At 44.1% G+C, this 18,937-nt stretch overlaps 2 protein-coding genes across 15 annotated transcripts in view; one reads left to right on the plus strand and one right to left on the minus strand.

The window, feature by feature from the left end:
• The window catches only part of NR1I2 (nuclear receptor subfamily 1 group I member 2), an 11,097-nt gene extending 10,097 nt beyond the window's left edge, over positions 1–1,000 (plus strand). The window contains exon 6 of the mRNA XM_023755802.1: positions 789–1,000. Within this exon, the coding sequence (XP_023611570.1) occupies positions 789–1,000 (212 nt within the window). The remainder of the gene's footprint in view (positions 1–788) is intronic.
• A 5,074-nt stretch (positions 1,001–6,074) lies between these two features.
• The window catches only part of GSK3B (glycogen synthase kinase 3 beta), a 179,095-nt gene continuing 166,232 nt past the window's right edge, over positions 6,075–18,937 (minus strand). For 13 of the 14 annotated variants that reach the window (XM_014457738.2, XM_006090920.2, XM_014457737.2 and 10 more), the window contains one exon: positions 6,075–10,927. Coding sequence is in view for 3 of the 14 variants with exons in the window: in XM_006090920.2 (XP_006090982.1) it covers positions 10,860–10,927 (68 nt within the window). In the remaining 11 variants the exon portion in view is untranslated. The remainder of the gene's footprint in view (positions 10,928–18,937) is intronic. The other variant, XM_006090922.3, reaches the window with a different exon arrangement.

Below are 18,937 nucleotides of genomic sequence, written 5' to 3' on the forward strand. Positions count from 1 at the left end.
CGGCCGACAGGGGTGGGGGCCGGAGTGGGCCCCAGGTGGCCCCAGTCCACAGCCCACTCTCTTGAGCACTGCCTAACCGCCTCCCAGAACAAAGGCAAGCAAACTGGGCAGGAGACTCCTTAGTCTGTTCTCTACAACCCAAGGGAGGAAGGCTGCTAAGGGCTTGGCCGGACAGTGGCTTCCACCCTTCCCGGGCCTCAGCGGCCCACAGGCTCCAGCCACGAGGGCTGAAGGGCCAGCCCTGAGTATGCTGGTGTCAACTTAAGCCCCGCCCCTACTTGGCCCGCTCCAGCTTTCTATTGAGCTGGATTACATGATCCTGTAACTAATTTTACATAATGCATGTAATGGATCCACTCAGGATCTTGGGGTGTTGCAGGGGCTGTGTCTTCATTTGCTCAGTCCTCCCCTGTACGGAGCCGGGAGGCATCATGGGGAAAGTGAGGCCGAGATCCCAGACTAGATCCAGAAGGGATCGCTGCTTGCAACCCCTGCTCCCATAACCCCTGTCCTCGGTCCTCCCCCCAGCCGTTAGCCACGGCAGAGATTCCCCCACAAATTGAGCCATGCACTCGGTGCCTGAAATACCTGGGTGTCCCCCCGGGAATCTCCCGTACACGGACTCGAGAGGTGCCCGTGGGGGTGTAGCACTTCCAGTCCCCCAGGCCGCCCCACCTTCTCGCCCACAGGCTGAAAGACAAGCTTAAGTGATTCCACTGAGCCTTTCCCTGGGCTGACCCGAAATGTTGTTCTGAGATTAAAACCCCCAAACTTGGGCGACTTCAGAGGGGTCCAAGGGCGGGAGGTGGGGCCAGGGTGGGCTGCACCCCAACCTTCCCTCTGGCCGGCCCGCAGGTTCCTGTTCCTGAAGATCATGGCCAGGCTCACCGAGCTCCGCAGCATCAACGCCCAGCACACCCAGCGGCTGCTGCGCATCCACGACATCCACCCCTTCGCCACGCCCCTCATGCAGGAGTTGTTCAGCATCTCGGACGCCTGAGGGGCTGCCCCAGGGGCGCGCCTCCGTGGGGCAGCCAGAACCAGAGCCCTCGGGGCCCACTCCTAGGGCTGGACAGATGGACACCGCTGAGAGCTGACCAGGCCCTGCAGGTCCTGCCTTCTCAGGGCGACAGCTCCGACGGTGCTGGCCAGCGTTCCCAGGAAGGGGACATGGGCCCTCAGCCCCAGCTCAGTCTGTGGAAAGCAAAGCCACTGACCTTATAAGAGAGCGCCTGGGCCTGAAGGTAGAGCCTATGAAGAGGCAAGGCCGCCACCCCCTTACAAAAGGCCCTGCGGCCTGGGATTTAGTGGTAGGAGAGCAGAAAGGACGACGGGAGCTGGGCCGCCTGAGGGTCTCGGCCCACGTTCCTTAGCTTCGTGGGTCTTTTCGCTGCTGTTCCTAGTACCCTGTCTCCTACTTTGCACTCGCTCTCCACCCGCAGCCTTGTCCTGAGCTGCTCGTGAGTTCCAGGCCCGTGTCCATCTGCAGGAGCATTAGCGTCTGGGGGAGTCTAGAGAGAGGCCGGAAAGCCTGCACGTGTCAGCAGCTTGTCATGACCACTCTGTGTGTCTGTTCTTCCTTCCTCCTGGGTCTTAGCATCCACTCAAACACATTCAGTACCAACAACACGCAGCCTGCTGTGTGGTATACACGCTGAACCGGCCAGGGATCCTGACCTCGAAGAGTTTAGAGTTCAGTAAAGAAAACAAAGCAGATACACAGATAACGTTGGTCAAGAGGAGAAGTGACACAAGAAATTTGTGTGGGTGCCAAGCTGTGTTGGGGATCCCTGCAACATGTGTGTACACATGTGTGTGAGTTGGTGTAGGTCTGCTCCCCATCTGAGCTGGGGCTGGGGCTTGCTCCTGAGGCCGAATGCTGGGGTGTTGTGACAGGCTACGTTGACAGGCAGTTAATAAATGTGCTAGATATGCTTGCACCGTATGTTCCGGTCACGATTCTGTTTTCAAAGCTAAAGGGTATGAAAGTGTCTGCTTTGTTTATAGCCATTTGAGTAAAAACATTTTTGCTTTTTGCCTATTACATTTTAACTAATTTTACATAATGCATTCCACAGCTAAGGCTTAGTTAGCAAATATAATCCCGAGTTTATTGTCAAATTAAGGAAAGCTGACTTAATTAACTTTTGGCTAGATATTTAAACCTTTTTCTTTTTTTCACCTTCTTTTCTGGGGACAGGGATAGACGTGGGGGTAAGAAAACAGAAATGTCTTGTATATAATATATAAATTTCTGTTTCTATTCTTTACTACTGATTTTACTACTAGGGGCCCAGTGCATGAATTTGTGCACCTTGAAAGGAACTGTGGGCCAAGAGGCTGCGGTAGGCACAGGGGCGGGTCTTGGCCCATCCTCCCTGCCCCCTCCTGTCCCCTCCCCCTGCGGCCCTTGGTTCCCTGTCTGTCAGCAGCCCTGCTCCCGCTGCTGCTCACATGTGCTGACAGCACTGGGTCTGCTCGCACCTGCTGACGGCGCAGAGCAATTGGGGCTGGCCCCAGTAGTGGGTGCAAGCAGCGGCTACTGCCCTGATCAACCCTCAGGAGCAGGGGGAGGTAGAGAAGCCCTCAGGGGTGATCAGGGCCTGCAGCGCCACTTGCACCAGGTGATGGTGCCAAGTGATCGGGACCAGCACCAGGCACCGGCAGTGGGTGCGAGCAGGGCCGGTGCCAGCAGCAGGTGCAAGCACCTGGCGGAACTATGGCATGCAGGAGCAAAGAATTTTCAGTAACCACCAGAGATTCACCCCAATGACAGTGACCAGTGCCCTGCCTTGGTCTGGCGCCCCCGCTCACCTGCTCCACCATTCCACCGCAGCCAACACCCGCCATGTTCTGCACACACTGCCTGATGGTCAGCGCACGTCATAGTGATCGGCTGTTTGGTTGTTCCAATTGTTCCACCGTTCGGTCTATTTGCATGTTAGCCTTTTATTATATAGGACTAGTGGCCCAGTGCACGAAATTTGTGCACATTAAAAGGGAATTAATTAGAGGAAATATTTTAATATTGCTATTTGCCCTTTCTCTATAATAGAAGTGTCAGAGATGAAAGAAAATTATAAAATGTGTATGAAAATCTTCCTCCTGTCAGAGTCTGGGGCGCGCCATGGGACCCAGAGTCAAGTCCCCACCCATCCGCACACACCTCGAAATCGCGTGAGACCCAGATGCAACCGGCCCCACCCCCATCAAGCCCTGCAGGGCGGGGGGGGGGGGGGGAAGGGGGCGGGGCCCAGCCTCAGGTACCCTGGCCCTGACACTGGGGCGGGGGGTGCGGCTTCAGGTTCCCCAGCCCGGCCTCAGGTCCCCTGGCTCTGGTGCCGGAACGGGGGATGCGGCCTCAGTTCCCCTGGCCCCGGCGCGAGGGCCATTTACATATTAGCTCTTTATTATATAGGATTGCCCTTTACATATCTGAAGATTGTGGTGAAAGAACATAAAAATGCATTAACTTGGCTTCCTCGTAAAATGATTGCTCCATATAAAAATTTAATATATTTATACCATAATTAAAAATGTAGTAATTGAACTAATTTCAAAAGTGTAATATGTTGATGCAAATGAAGCTGCACATTAACTGAATTTTAAGGAACAGATACTTGCTTAGCTTTTACCATTTTACAAGAAATTGGCCAAACTTTGAGACCATAAGAAATTGACACTATATATCAAAGCAAGCAAACTTATGCCCCAAATTCCTCCAGGTGTACCAGCCTCTCTGCATCAAGGAGACAAACACCCTCATTTTTAGAAAGGAAACGGAGGGGAAAAGTTTCTCTCTGCAAATGCAATGACTTCAGTTTTTGCCCCCAGGAATTTCTTTTGGAAATATAAACTTCATTCAACTGTATTCATAAATCAAATGGGTCTCCTCTTTCCCACTGGAATAATTTTGAGTGTGCTATTCATTCAAATGCAGGCTACAGTGAAGTGAGGGCAAGGTGAGATTAAGACAGGATGTAATCAGTGGATGAGTAGATAAGAGCTGTGATACATTTACACACTAAAAATCCTACCCTTTGTCACAGCACGGATGGACCTGGAGATTATTATGCTAAGGGAAATAAGCCAGTCAGAGAAAGGCAAATACCATGTGATCTCACTAATATGTGGCATTTGGTGAACAAAATAAACTGACAGACAATATAGAACCATAGGCATGGATACATGAAACAGACTGACAGATGTCAGAGGGCAGGGAGGTGAGGGACACTGGATAAAGGAAGGTGAAGTAGGATTCGCTAAAAAACATATATGCATAGTCTATGGACACACACAATAATGGGAGGACCAAGAGCGGGGCTGGGTGGAGGTGGGCAAAGAGGAGGAAAATGCAGGACATCTGCAATAGTGTCAACAATAAAAAATTTAAATAAATAAAAAAAAAGAATGTATTGGTTTTAAAAAACCTGGGCAATTCCCCAAACAATGATTTAATACTAACAACATAAATACTTTTAAAAAGTAAGTGTAGTCCAAGTGCAGTTAAGAGTCAAGGTTAGGTGCACCGAAGAGCTCACACAGGACCCTTCCTCTCAGCAGCTGTGTGGTCTGGTTTAGAGGGCTAGACGCCAGACCCTACTCTCAAGCATTCGGATTTCCTTATTACTCCCTTCCCGAGCTCTGAGCATTAGACGGAGTGTCACTTTCTGGGCATCTCCCTAGCCACCGTTCTTTTTCTAGGTTTTGCCGGTCAGGTGAGGATGAAGTCCGACTCCAAAGCTCAGGAAAAAGACCTCCTAAGGAAGTCATGTTCACTGTCTGGCTCCCCCACTGGTCAGAGCCTCGCAGCAGCCAATCCCTACCTGCCCCAGCTTGAAGGATCCCATTAAAGCCTTGACATCTTTGGGGAAGGCCCAGGGCTTCTCCTTTGTGGAGAGGACGGAAAGAGAAACGTACATTTGATTGACTGTCCCCTCAGCTCTGACAACTCATGGGCCTCATCATCCCACCTTCCACAACAGCTTGTTTTCCCCGGACACGTTGCCGTAATGCACTCACAACTCTCCTAAATCCCAAGGTGCTAGTGGGTAAGTCAAATATTCCTGCACCCGAGGACTGGGTGACGGTCCATCACTGTGGTCACTTTCTTTCACCACCTTCTCCTTGAAGGGAACCTGCAACCTGACCCCTCCCTTTCCTCACTACCCTTTTAGAACCCCAAATGGCATCCAGTCACTGCTCCCCCAGAAATGTGATCCCAAAGGACTGGAAATGCAGACTTCCAGGATTTTAAGTTAAAAGGGCATCCTGTTCAACCCCCATTCAAACGGGGCAGGAAATATTAGTGAATCCCAAACAAAAGCACTTCAGTGCTATCAGGAGGCTGGCCTATCCTACAAGAGACATCTTAACCCCCTGCCCCTCCCCTGTTACGTCTCACAACAAAAACATAAGTGAACAAAGAGGACCAGACTTTATCCAATATAAATTTGTTTTTATTGAAGCAGCAGTCACATGACTTTATATCTAGCCTTTAGATTAGGCCTGACAGTGAGCCAGCCCTAAAAAGAAAAAAAAAGTTTCTTTTTGCACTAAGAGACATTACATGTTTACATACATCATCCAATATTGGAAATGATAGACTCAAACACAACATGTGTTGGTTACCAGGGAGGTACAGCCCCACTGTTTGTGTTCATTTATTTTACAGATACTCCCAAAGACCATTACTAATGGGATGGAACTTAAAAAAAAAAAATACAGCTACACCAAACCATGAACACAGTAACAGAAGACAGCAGCTTATTCACGTTTTAAAAATTTGTCCCTTTCAGGGATGTTTTCTTTCTTCTCAATGCCGTGTCTGCAAAGCTTCCTCTGCATCAAATCCAAAGGTTTCCAAGACGGAAGCTGCACCTCTCGGCTACACAATGGAATAAGATCATTTGAAAGAACGAGAACTAATGTTCATATCTCGATTTTTATAACAAAGATCCGTGTTTCTCTAATTGGAGGAAAAGAGGTGGTGATGTGTCTACATATTGCAGTGGCAAAACAGGCCGGGTGAAGAAGAGGGCTGGGTAGTGAAATAAAGACCACACACTTGTGAATTTTAATTTCATTTCCAGGCTACCTACTTTTTATTTAATGCAAATTACAGTACCAGTTAACTATTTCCAAACCAAGTCACATAGAACGAAATGTATTTACAAGGGAATGGGGAAAGGGGAAAAAAAAACATTAAGCATACTTTTCACAAAAAAGTTTATATTTAAAATGAAAAAAAAAATCAGTCACAGAGGCATTCAAGTAGTAATGTTATACAGATTTTGCTTTTCCTTTATATCAAGACAGATTTGCACAAGTGTTTGCAATAGTTTGTATACAACCCACAGTCCTTTATATATATATATATATGTATATAATAAATTTTGTTTTTTAGGTTTGTTTTTAAGATGGAAGTGGTCACGCTAATTGGTATGTGTACAGGCCCAAGTGATCCATCGGCAACACATTTATAAATGCAATTTTACAGGCAAGCACATTTCATACATCTATCTGAATCTGCCTGTAGCAGATATAGTATGAAAAAAAAAACAACTTAAAAATTAACACAAGGAAGTCTACTTTGTCAAGCTAACCCCTTATGTACTGGTTGTCATTTTGCTTTTATTGCAGAGGTGCAAAACGGAGCAACAAACTTGAATAAAACATCATAACCCTTATGAAAATAATCCAAACCTCAGGGATTACTTTCGAAGCCTCTCAAACGTAGACCTTAGTCTGGGACTCTATTCTGCTTCTAGTTGTCTCTCTTATCTTCGGTGGCTCAGGTTTATATCAGCAAAGTCAGATTTTATTGTAAAGCATGCTTAGTTTATTTTTCTATAGACGGGACAAGTGTTTGGCTCTGTGATTAGATGATCACTAAGAACAACAACAGGAATCAGTTACAATTTTTGTTTAAAAGAAAAGAAACCCCAAACTCCTGGGGATCTGGCATTGGCCAAACTTCCTTTGGAAGATTCCAAAGTTAAATCCCTTAAAAAGGAAAGGGAAAAAGAAATAAAATGCCAGTGTCTTTATATCCACAGGGATAGAGAATACAAGAGTCCTCTCAGAAACCTTTGCATTGGTGCAGACCAGATGACTGGTTAGGCAGCTTTGTTAAAACACACACCAAAAATATGTATCTAAAAAATTAAGAGGACTTTAAAAAATGACAACATGTCACTGGAAAGAAGGTGCAGTCCTCTGCCTTGCTGGAATGAACACATGATGTTTCAAAAATAGGAACCTTTGGTTTGGTAAAGTTTGTTTTTTTCTTCTATTCAAGACATCTCATATGGAGTACTTGGAGGCAAAACAAGTAATTTTGATTTTTTTCTTTCAAAAAAGGCCTTCATGATGGGCACACAGTAAGAATTCAAATGATTTTTTCAAAAAGAAATTAAAATGAGATTTTGCTGAAAGGGGTGGAGGTGGCGGGAGGACAGACAGGCGGAGTCCCCTCATTAAGCCACAGTCCTCGCGCACACTCCGGCATTACTGCCTGCAATCTTACCATGGCATTTCAGACCACTGATTAGCAAAACCCAATGCTATGATGGAACTGATTTACAAAAACCAGTTCTCCCCTCTCATTTGTGAGGGAAGGAAATGAGGAGAGTGAGCATGGAATCTGCTGATTGTAAGACCCATGGTTAGGGTTTGGGGAAGAGACGAGCAAAATCTAATTGATACCCTCCAGCTCTAGGGCTCCCTGGCACTACGCTGAGTCCCTGGATGGCCTAAGGATGAAATGAAACCAATCACTGCTACTGAGGAAGACATTATGTTCAGAACCAAAACAAAGGCAGGGATTACATGACAGATTATAAACATGGTTTCCTCTTTCCACTCCTGAGCATGGTATCACTGAAATTCACCGTGAAGGGGCACAGACACTGTGTTATGAGTGAGCTATTATTTCATAGGAAAATAAGGGTGGGGACAGGGAGACATGGATATAGAGAGAAACCAATTAAAATTTAAAAAATGAAAAACAACAAATAAACACATGGAAGCGAAGGCACTCCAAACTATATAGATACACTATACATTGCTAGAGTTATTGTTACAATAATACAGGCCGGTACCTACTGTACAGAGTTAAAACTATATGGCTTTAAAAAGCTCGTCTACATTTTGTCTGATTATTAAACAGAATCACTGCCCTGAACAGTAACTTTTTGCTCATTAATAACAGTTCCTGGGTCCACATATTTACATACAAAACAATAAAACTTAAATTTAAAAACATTGAAAGAAAATATAATGTACAAGCTTGAATTTGGTGAGGAGCTTTTATTATTATTATTATTTTATTATTTACAAAAAGATACGCAGAGACCTGGATCTCACTTGTATAAAAGAGCTCTGTGATCCTGCCATGATCCTTGAGAAAGAAAAAAAATCACGCACCTCAGCCCTCAGACACGCACACACAACACGAGAGGAAAGCATTAGACTCTTCTCTTTTCTCACCCCATTTATCGGGGGGAAGGTATTTTGTAAAATAAGCACAGGTTTCTATGGACTCTGGCAGATATACCAAATCCAGAGTAGTGTCTGTCCAGATGTTTGGCCAGGCAGTGGTCTGAAAGCAGGTCCATTTCTGTCACAGACCTGCTGTTCGGCCTCTTTATAAATCTTTTCTGAAAATGGCCTATCAAAGCCGTTCCTTTAGTATCATGTTGCCAAATACTTTCACTCAGACGTCCTTCCAATCTTAATCAGCTCTTAGAGGCTCATTATGAAAAGTAAAATTCAATACGTTTGATTTGGTTTGACCGAGGATGTTTCCTTCCTCATGAACTCTGATACAACCAGAGGTTTGAGAAACCCCTTCTGCGGCCTAAGAGCACAGCTAAGCAGTGAGTGAAGACGATGATGGCTCACAGCTGCCTTTCTGGCACTGGTTCACTTCAGCAGGCAGTCGACTCTCCGGGAGTCACACACACTTGGGTAAGTAGTACAGGCTCTGGGGACCAGCATGAGGGCTGTCAAGAGACTCTGTTTCCAAATCGCCTGGAGGGCGAGACCCCTAACATGACCTAAGGTGGCAATGAGAAGGGGAAGGTAGGTTACACACAACCTAGGGCCCAGCTCTGCAGCCCTAGCTCTCAGTGAACCGTAGAAGGCATGTGGGGAAGGAGCAGGTACGGGGAAAGGCGACCATCACTCAAGTAATCTTTACATGTAAAGTACAACTGGTTGTGCCTTAAAGATTCATAGGTCAAGTAATGGCCCATAAGCACCAAGGTGACTAAGGTTCATTTTAGAGTATATAAGGCCCACATAGATGTCAACCTTAAACATGTAAAACAAACTCTTTGTAAAAATCTATTTCCTCACTGCAAACATAATCCTTCAATCCTCCTTGCTTTCCAAGGAATATTGCTTTTTCTTCAAAAACAGAGACTGGTTCTTACACCATCCACTGATACAGAAAAGAAAACAAACAAAACTCTTAACTGGGTATAGGGAAATCATTCTTCTTCTCACTCTTCAAGCAGTCAATTTTGATACTGTGGACAAAATGAAAACAAAAACAAAAGGCAGTACTGAATCTATTATACATAACACATATACACACATTTATATAATCCACTTTCCTATAACGTCAGCAGGTACTAGTGACTGTTTATATCATTTGGATGCGTAGTTTGTAATATTCCTATCATCTAGAATCATAATGGCCTGACACATGCATCAATAAATAAAATTTAAAAAGCATGAGGTTAAAAAAAGCTGAAATTAAATACAGATTCTAGATTTGGATTTAAAATCAGAACTATGTGCAGAACGTGGCATTTTCTGCAAGCTCAATCTGTAATTAAAAAATATGAAAATAAACCAGTAGACTGTGACAGTTCACATTATTTAACTATAATGTCCTCTCAAGTGTATCTTTCCAAGGGAAGCAACTTTAGAGAAGAATCTGGAATACTTCATTCACAGTGGTGAGACCTGCCCTGGCCAGTCCCTTCCTCCGGGTTTATCGACTTTTGACCTCCACAGCCAGAGTGGCCGGCTCAACGCTTTGTCAGCCTTCTGCTGGGTCACTAGTTTACAACCGTACTAAGGTTTGCAGAGAACCTTTGGCCAGGCAAACAAAGATCCACAGGAGGAGCAGGCATGCTCCTCCCGACAGCCTCTTACACAAGTTCGCCCACCACTAGCACTGATTAAGAGCAAAACAGAACTTTAACACATCAATTAAGAATCTTCCCCTTACAGCTTCTAACTTTATTGACCTCCCAGGGTTACAAAGGATACACATTTCCTTTTTTTTTTTGTCTGCCACACCTGCCACCAACATGCCAAAGGCAAGTCTTCGAACGCCCCAGGATATGGATTAATTTTACAAGTGAATTTAAGTCCCCACGGAGTTACACCTGCTAAGCTCCCAACCAATTTCAAGCTGTGCACTATACCAAGTCTTACACTTGACTTTAAAAGAAAAAAGTTCAAAAAAACTTCAGCACAGAACAAAGTTTTCTTATTTTGTGGAAGGGGCATGAAGCAGGAGTCCTGTTTTTAAAGTATCCAACAGCAGACTTCTGGTAAGATTGTCGTGGGAGAGAGATCGTGTTCTGGTGCTCCGCCTTCCCTCCCCCCAACCCTCCCACCCCTGGCTCTCCCTCAAAGTGAGAATACAATGAAATTGGTTTGTATTTATAGATATTTTACAAGGTTAAATAATAACAACAACAATAATAAAAAAATTGAACGCTAAAATGAACAGGTTTTTTTTTTCTCTTTTTAATTTTCTTTCCAAACGTGACCAGTGTTGCTGAGTGACACTCAAGTAACTGGTGGTTTTTCCTGTGCAGCTGGCTGCTCGGGACTGTTCAGGTGGAGTTGGAAGCTGATGCAGAAGCAGCGTTATTGGTCTGTCCACGGTCTCCAGCATTAGCATCTGCAAATCGAAAGTCCCAAGAGAGAGCATGAGCGATGCTGTAAGATCTCAAAAAGAAAAGCATGCTGTCTCAACTGCAGACTGAGCTGTGCGGCCTGCTTCCAAGTGTATCTGAAATGTTGTTTTAAATATGGCCAATACTATGAAATCTGGATTTCTTTCTGCTTAGAGCTAAGTCCATGCTGTGGCCTGGTCCTGATGCAGGACGATACTGTCTTTGAATAAGTTACAGACTCAGGTAGCCAGAGACCATGTCTGTCAAAGCTCTTGTTCTAGCCTGGATCAACGGTATAGGACCAGCTGGAGTCTAGTGCATCTGAAAATGCACAGCTGGAAACTTGTTAGAAGTCCTGAACGATTTGCCATTTGCCTAGGAGGGTAAAAGGGGTGTAGACAGTGAAAGTACCGTGGGCCAGCGTGACAGGCAGAAGTGCTGTGTGTAAGTCAAATTCAACTGCTTGCTTTCTAAGTATAGGCCATCTTCGTTGTTCACAGACATGGAAGATAGACAACTAGCAAAAACAGGAACAGCTACCAGAGTACCAATTCACTTAATTCAATAAAGTATCTTGTAGTAAGTTAACTATCTTGGCACTAAGCTTACTCTGCCTAATGCTTTGGAAATATGTGTAACATTATAACTAACTTTAACCCCTGTTCCCTCTTTTAAAGGCCCATTATTATTTCACAATATCCATTAACATTTAAGCGGGCATTTGTGTCCAGATTGGCTCCCCATCTCCGGAAGACATACCCTGCTATTTCAGTGACTAGTTTAATTAAGTTGCATCCCTGTCATCTCACACATGACTGGGAATATCCTGCTGGGCAAATTTTCTCCCTAGCACTTCATGGTAAGCCCTGAGCAACAGGAGAGGTGGCTTGATTGGGATGGACAACTTTCAAGAGCCATCTCCCTAGAAGTCACACCTCCCTTGGCCGTCAGGGCTGATGACACCCAGACGTTTTCTCTCTCTAGAAATTATAGTTCTCCTATCTCCTATGATGAATACAGTAGACAAGGTCATGGCGAAAGCAACATTCAGCCTTCTGAGTTTTCTACTTTGGATTTTTTAATTAGAGTGAGAAACAAAAGACCCAAGGACACACAGGAACTCTTAAAAATTAGCTGTTCACTTTATAAGTTCAGTGGCCACTCTATGAAAATTATACTTCTTTCCTAAATTCTTGATTTTCCTGTCCTCAAAACAATCAGCCCTCTATACATTTAAATCAGACTTTGGGGAAGAAATGCTTCTCCTCCTGTTACCAGGCCTTAGCTGACAGCATGGAGTCATATGAACTCACGGGCATGGCGCATGGACAGGTGCAGGGGAGGGTATATGGCATAGAACCTATTCTCCAAAGGCAGGTAAACAGCCTTTCTTCTAAAAGTCAATTAGTACCCATGTCTAATACTTCATTCATGACTCCTGTTTTTTTCTGGATATGCCTTGCTTAGCAGGAGTTTTACTCTCAATGATCACACAAATTCTATGCATCAATAATAATCTAACAATTCTTGTCCAGACCACAGGTTCCTGTGAGCCTTTCCCAAGAAAAACACCCATTTTCATAATTTAGGCATAGGCTGCATTAAACAACAGTCCAGAGAAAGCCGAAGGGCCACCGAGCTGTTTCAGAATTAATAATGTTCCTCACAAAGCCAAGCTCACTGTGTACCTCTCGTGCTTTGTATGACACTCAGTTCCTCTGCGGGATCATCATCAGACAACACTTCTCTCCCTTGTCAGTTTGTGAACATGACAGGTAAAACTGTCACGTTCTGATCTTCCCCAGGAGTTAAGAGATGCACTAATCACCGGGAATTTATCTGCTTGATCATGACATCAGCACATGTACTAGCACTGCTGGCAGCTCTGGCCAGGGCAGCATCAGCACCAGCCAACGCCCATGAAGACTTAACTACACTGCCACCCAGCCCATTATGTTAATTTGCTCTTTGGCAAAATCATAATTAGCTATTAATTGGCAAATGTTCTTTCAGTGGATACTACCTGTGAGCTTAAGACATTCCCCAAACGAGTCCCACCCTCCTCGGATGAAGCCAGAGGCTGCTTGCATGAGAATAAAAAGCACAAGCCTTTTAAGTGGGCACACAATCAAAAATGAATTCACCTTCCAAACAATAAAATTTGAAAACACACTCATGTTCCTCAGATTTGTAATTTAATGATCTCTTATTTTTGCTTAGAATTATTTCCAAATAATTTGATGAGTAAAATTTTAACAGCTAATTATTTTGATTACAAATATCTTTGATACCTAAGTCATAGCACTGTAATCCTATATAATAAAGAGGTAATATGCAAACTGACCATCACGCCCTCACACAAGATGGCTGCCCCCATGTGGTCACAAGATGGCTGGCAGGGGAGGACAGTTGGGGGGGACCAGGCCTGCAGGGGAGGACAGTTGAGGGGGGGGGGACCAGGCTGGCAGGGGAGGGCAGTTGGGGGGGGGGACCAGGCTGGCAGGGGAGGGCAGTTGGGGGGGGGACCAGGCTGGCAGGGGAGGGCAGTTGGGGGGGGGACCAGGCCAGCAGGGGAGGGCAGTTGGGGGCAACCAGGCTGGCAGGGGAGGGCAGTTGGGGGGGACCAGGCTGGCAGTTGGGAGCAGTTAGGCGTCGAGTCTAAACTAGGATTGGGCCTAAACTGCCAGTTGGACATCCCCCGAGGGGTCCCAGATTGGAGATGGTGCAGCCTGGGCTGAGGGACACCCCCCCAGTGTACAAATTTCATGCACTGGGCCTCTAGTCATTAATAAAAAACAAAACAAATAAAAAAGCCCAGCTGGTATTGCTCAGTGGTTGAGCATCGACCTATGAACCAGGAGGTTCCCAGTTGATTCCCAGTCAGGGCACATGCCCGGGTTGTGGGCTCCATCCCCAGTAGGGGGTGTGCAGGAGGCAGCTGATCAATGATTCTCTTCATTGATGTTTCTATCTCTCTCTCTTTTCCTCTCTGAAATAAATAAAAATATATTAAAACACACCTACACCCAAACCCTTTTATCTAATGCAATGTACTGCATTTAAAAATCAAATTGTACATGTCTTTGCTGAGGAAAAGAATCCCACCCCCCCCCCGCCCCCCAGAAGACAAAGTACAGGGAGGAGAAAAAAAAACAAAATAAAAAGTGAAGTCCTACAAACTCAAAGATAGCTCCAACAGACCACTTGGCTTTCTGACTGAACAAAATTACATTTCGTAAATTCTTCTTGGTACATACTTATTTTGTTCCCACTGTCAATTAATAATGCTCATTAATTTAAAATTCTGATAAAACTGTCACTTGATTTGAATATGTATGGTGATTTCTGTAACTTTTCTTCTGAAGCATTTAAACAGTAACTCTTTAAAAGCAGCATTTGCTCTCCTGCATTCCCTTCCCTTACCAGTACGAAATGACATTCGTACTGGTAAAGTGACGGCACTCGGCATTAGGGTTTACAGGGTGGGCTAAGATCTTTTCATCCCAAAGCATCCAATCCAACTATGAATCACCAAACACTGAGTGTACAGTTTCTAGTTTTTAGTCTTAAGAAATGCTCTTCTGATATTCACACTGACAATCTCTTAAACCTGGTCCAATTCCACAAATATTTATTGAGTATGAGATCTAGTTATACAACTTAATAGCTGTGTAATTTTGGAACAAGTTACTTAAACTTCTCTACCCCTCAATTTCCTCACTTGTAAAATGGTGATAATACTACCTATTTACAAAATAAGGTCTACGAAGTGCTTAGCATAGCACCTAGTAATTGTTTAATAAATGGACAGGTAGAACAGGCATCTAAAAATGGTTTAGTGTGACTTCAACATCCACCATCACCATCATAATAAATAAGTGGCAGCAGTTAATATCTGAGTGCTTACCAATGTGCCAAACATCGTAATAAGTACACATTGCAGGCATGTCATTTAGCCCACACAGCAATTCCAAGAAATAGGTAAAAATTATTGCCTCCATTTTGCAATGACAAAATGGAAGCACAAAGAGATTAAGTTATATGCCTAACATTGGAGGGCTAACAAGTGGGAGAGCACAGTCTAAGAGGATGATGACTTTCATGGGTAGTAGGGAGCAGCAGAAAAGATTTCCTAGCAAAGGGAGAAAAGAACTTAATTTCATTCAGACCTAGCCCTTACATGATCCTCTGTGATTTCTAGAAGCCTACTTTTATTATCTAAAAGGGTTACTACACTAAAACAGATCAGTGAATTTATGTTAAGAATTAAAGGTACAGTTATTTTATTTTCTAATTTTCAAAGTCTGTATGGGGTATACAGAGATACAAGCGTTTTGGAAAGAACTGACAGTTCACTGACTTCCTTGCTTCCTAGAAACCAATGCCCATTACCACCCTTCTGATGCTGTTGCAGTACAAACCAACCAACCAACCAACCAACCAACCAACCAACCAACCAACCAACCAAGGATGACCTTGAGGGGGAACAGAGAGAATATTTAGCTTTGGGAAGGAAAGTATAACATCATTCTTACACATTGTGGTAGCCAGCTTCCAAGATAGCCCTAATAAGTAATAACTTTTGGTGTCTATGCCCTAATGTAGTCTCCTTCCCCAGTGAATAGTATTGGCTTGTCAATCATTTCAGAAATAATGATGTGTGGCTTCCACCCTGTTCTCCTCCTTGGATCACTTGGTACAGGAGAAGCTAGCTGCAGTCATGTGAGACACTCAAGGAGTACTATGGACAGGTACACCTGGGGAGGGACTGAGGCCTCCTGCATACAGCCAGCAGGGACTCACCAACCACATGAATGAGCCATCCTGCAAGGATATCTTCTAGCCCAGTGATGGTGAACCTTTTGAGCTCGGCGTGTCAGCATTTTGAAAAACCCTAACTTAACTCTGGTGCCGTGTCACATATAGAAATTTTTTGATATTTCAACCATAGTAAAACAAAGATTTATATTTTTGATATTTATTTTATATATTTAAATGCCATTTAACAAAGAAAAATCAACCAAAAAAATGAGTTCACGTGTCACCTCTGACACGCGTGTCATAAGTTCGCCATCACTGTTCTAGCTCCAGGCAAGTTTTCAGATCTTTGCAGGCCTGGCTGATATTTTGACTACAACCTCTAGAGACCCTGACCTAGAACCATCCAGCTAAGCTGCTTCTGAATTCCTGACCCACAGAAAGTATGTGGGGTAATGTTTACTCTTGTTTTAAGCTGCTAAATTTTACTAGAGTATTTTGATATGTAGCAACAGATAACCAACACATACATATATGTCAAAACACTTAAATGCCAGTTAGGGTTTATGCTCACAAGTCCATGAGAGCACCACTGACAAAGCCCCTCTACGAAATCAGGAATGCTCCTAATAAACTATATAACACAGAAAGACTGCATCATACGATCAATTGTTTTTTCCCTAACCCTAAGAGAAGCTGATGGTTCCATGGCTTTTATACTAGATGTGACAAGGGGAATTTGTGCATGTATTTACTAAAACCGATTTTATTCTGTGTAAATTCTGAGGTAAAAATGACAAGTTGGGCAACCCACAGTAAAACCAAGGGTGAAGCCCTAAGGTATCAGGTTCCCAACAGAGTCCATGAGGATGTGATTTTGTTCTAGAGTAAATTTTTACATGCAAAATTCCATATATGATACATAAACAATTTTCTAGGAGAGGACCCAGTTTCCCCCCAGATTCTCAGAGATCTGTAAGAGTCCCTGGATAACCGAGCCCTGGATCTGATGGGCAGCTGTCTCAATATTCAGGAAACTGGCCCACCCAGTTGACCAGGTCATACTCCAAAAGTTCTTACTTAGATTCTTCATGCTCCCCCTTCCCCAACACATCAGCAAGTCTTGTCCCTCCAAATGTGTCTGACCAAATGTGCAAATCAGGAGGAAAGAGTAAATGAAAGGCCACACTTATAAATTGTAGTTAAAGGGTTTAAATAAGAAGAATAGGAAACAAGGAAACAGGTTGGGAGGAAAGGACAGAAAATAAACATAGAAACTAAAATTGGCGGGAAATATTTGTAATCAAAAGTTTATATTTTTACTAATTAATGTAAAACATAAAAATCTGTAAATCATAAGTCAAACAAAAATCTAAAAGTGTGTGTAAAATATTATTGGAAAATAAAAATTTGTGTTTAATAAAAAAAAGAAAAAGAAAAAAAAGAAAATAAACATAGAAACTGGGTTCCAAAAGCTGTGCAACTATGCACCAGTGTTCCAGAGCTATGGGTCTATAAAAGTTAAAGCCTTCTAGTTGATACAAGTAAGTGTTCATCATCTGGCCCAGCAACAAAATCATTCCAGAGAATAAAAGGTATACCCTAGTGTTACATTTATATCATAATGTACACTAATGAAATCAAAGTATCACCTGTAAGATGAACTCATAATATTTACTATGATTTTGACAATTCTGCCTGGGTAACAATTGGGGAGCAGAGGGGGAGTCTCCTCAGCAAAGCATCATCACTTCTCTTTTCCTATCATTCCAAGGAAAAGGTGTGGCATAAGACACCAAGGTGCTTTAGTCATTTCAAAAATAGAACTGAAATTCAGACACCAGTGAGCCAGCCATACACCAGCAAACCTGGAGGGCTTGTCCACAAGACTGCTTTTATTTGATTTGCTAGCAGCAGAGAGGTCTTAGTTGCTCTGAGCTCAGGGGCAGAGCACATTTTAATTAAGAGGCTTGGTTGTTCAAAATAGGGAACTGAAGGCCATGAAGACACAGGAAACATTTTCATCTTTTAAGCTAAAAAACCCCCACAATTTAGGAATAAAGAATAAGAAAAGGCACATGAATTTAAGTAGGTGATTTCAGACAAGGAACCAAAGAGCACTTGAACACATGAAAGGTCTTGATAGGACACTCACCAACTCAAAAAGATTTTACATTATGTTTGCAGGTAGGGGAAAAATAGGTAAAAAATTTCACTTAATAGGACAGAACATATTTTGATTTTGCATAAAAACATGGTGAAAAAATGACTAAACTGGCTTGACTTTTAAGTATCTATACCAGCCGTGGGCAAACTATGGCCCGCGGGCCGGATCCGGTCCGTTTGAAATGAATAAAACAAACAAAAAAAAAGACCGTACCCTTTTATGTAATGATGTTTACTTTGAGTTTATATTAGTTCACACAAACATTCCATCCATGCTTTTGTTCCGGCCCTCCGCTCCAGTTTAAGAACCCATTGTGGCCCTCGAGTCAAAAAGTTTGCCCACCCCTGATCTATATACTGTGGGGGCAAAAGTAGGTTTACAGTTGTTTGTATGGAAAATAGTACAATAATATCCTATCTAATAATAGACAAACATGGTAATTAACCATACCTCCACTATGCTTCCCATTGGCTAATCAGGGTGATATGCAAATTAACTGCCAACCAAGATGGCGGCCGGCAGCCAGGCAGCTGAAGCGAACAGGAGGTTTGCTTGCTCCAGTGATGGAGGAAGCCAAGGTTCCCCGCCTGCTTGCCGCAGCCCAGCTCTGAGCTGCACTCTAAGCAACAATGTTGCAATTATAAAAGCTAAACAAACCCAGAAACCTGCTTTCAGCCAGCCGGCCTCGGAGCTAGAGCCGCAACAAAGTTTCAATTACAGAAGGTAAATAAATCCCAGAATAAAAAAGAAAAAAAGGAGAGACTGGGAGCTTCAGCTGCAGGCTTGGCCCGCCTGAAAACGGCCCTCAGCCCCTCATCCAGACTGGCCAGGCACCCCAGTGGGGACCCCCACCCTGAAGGGGGTGCAGGCAGCCTGAAAACAGCCACCAGCCCCTCATCCAGGCTGGCCAGGCACCCCAGTGGGGACCCCCACCCTGAAGGGGGTGCGGGCAGCCTGAAAACAGCCATCAGCCCCTCATCCAGGCTGGCCAGGCACTCCAGTGGGGACCCCCACCCTAAAGAGGGTGCTGGCAGCCCTGAAAACAGCCATCAGCCCCTCACCCAGGCTGGCCAGCACCCAAGCAGGACCC

This window comes from Myotis lucifugus, unplaced genomic scaffold, assembly GCF_000147115.1.
Source record: "Myotis lucifugus unplaced genomic scaffold, Myoluc2.0 scaffold_84, whole genome shotgun sequence".
NCBI lineage: Eukaryota > Metazoa > Chordata > Mammalia > Chiroptera > Vespertilionidae > Myotis > Myotis lucifugus.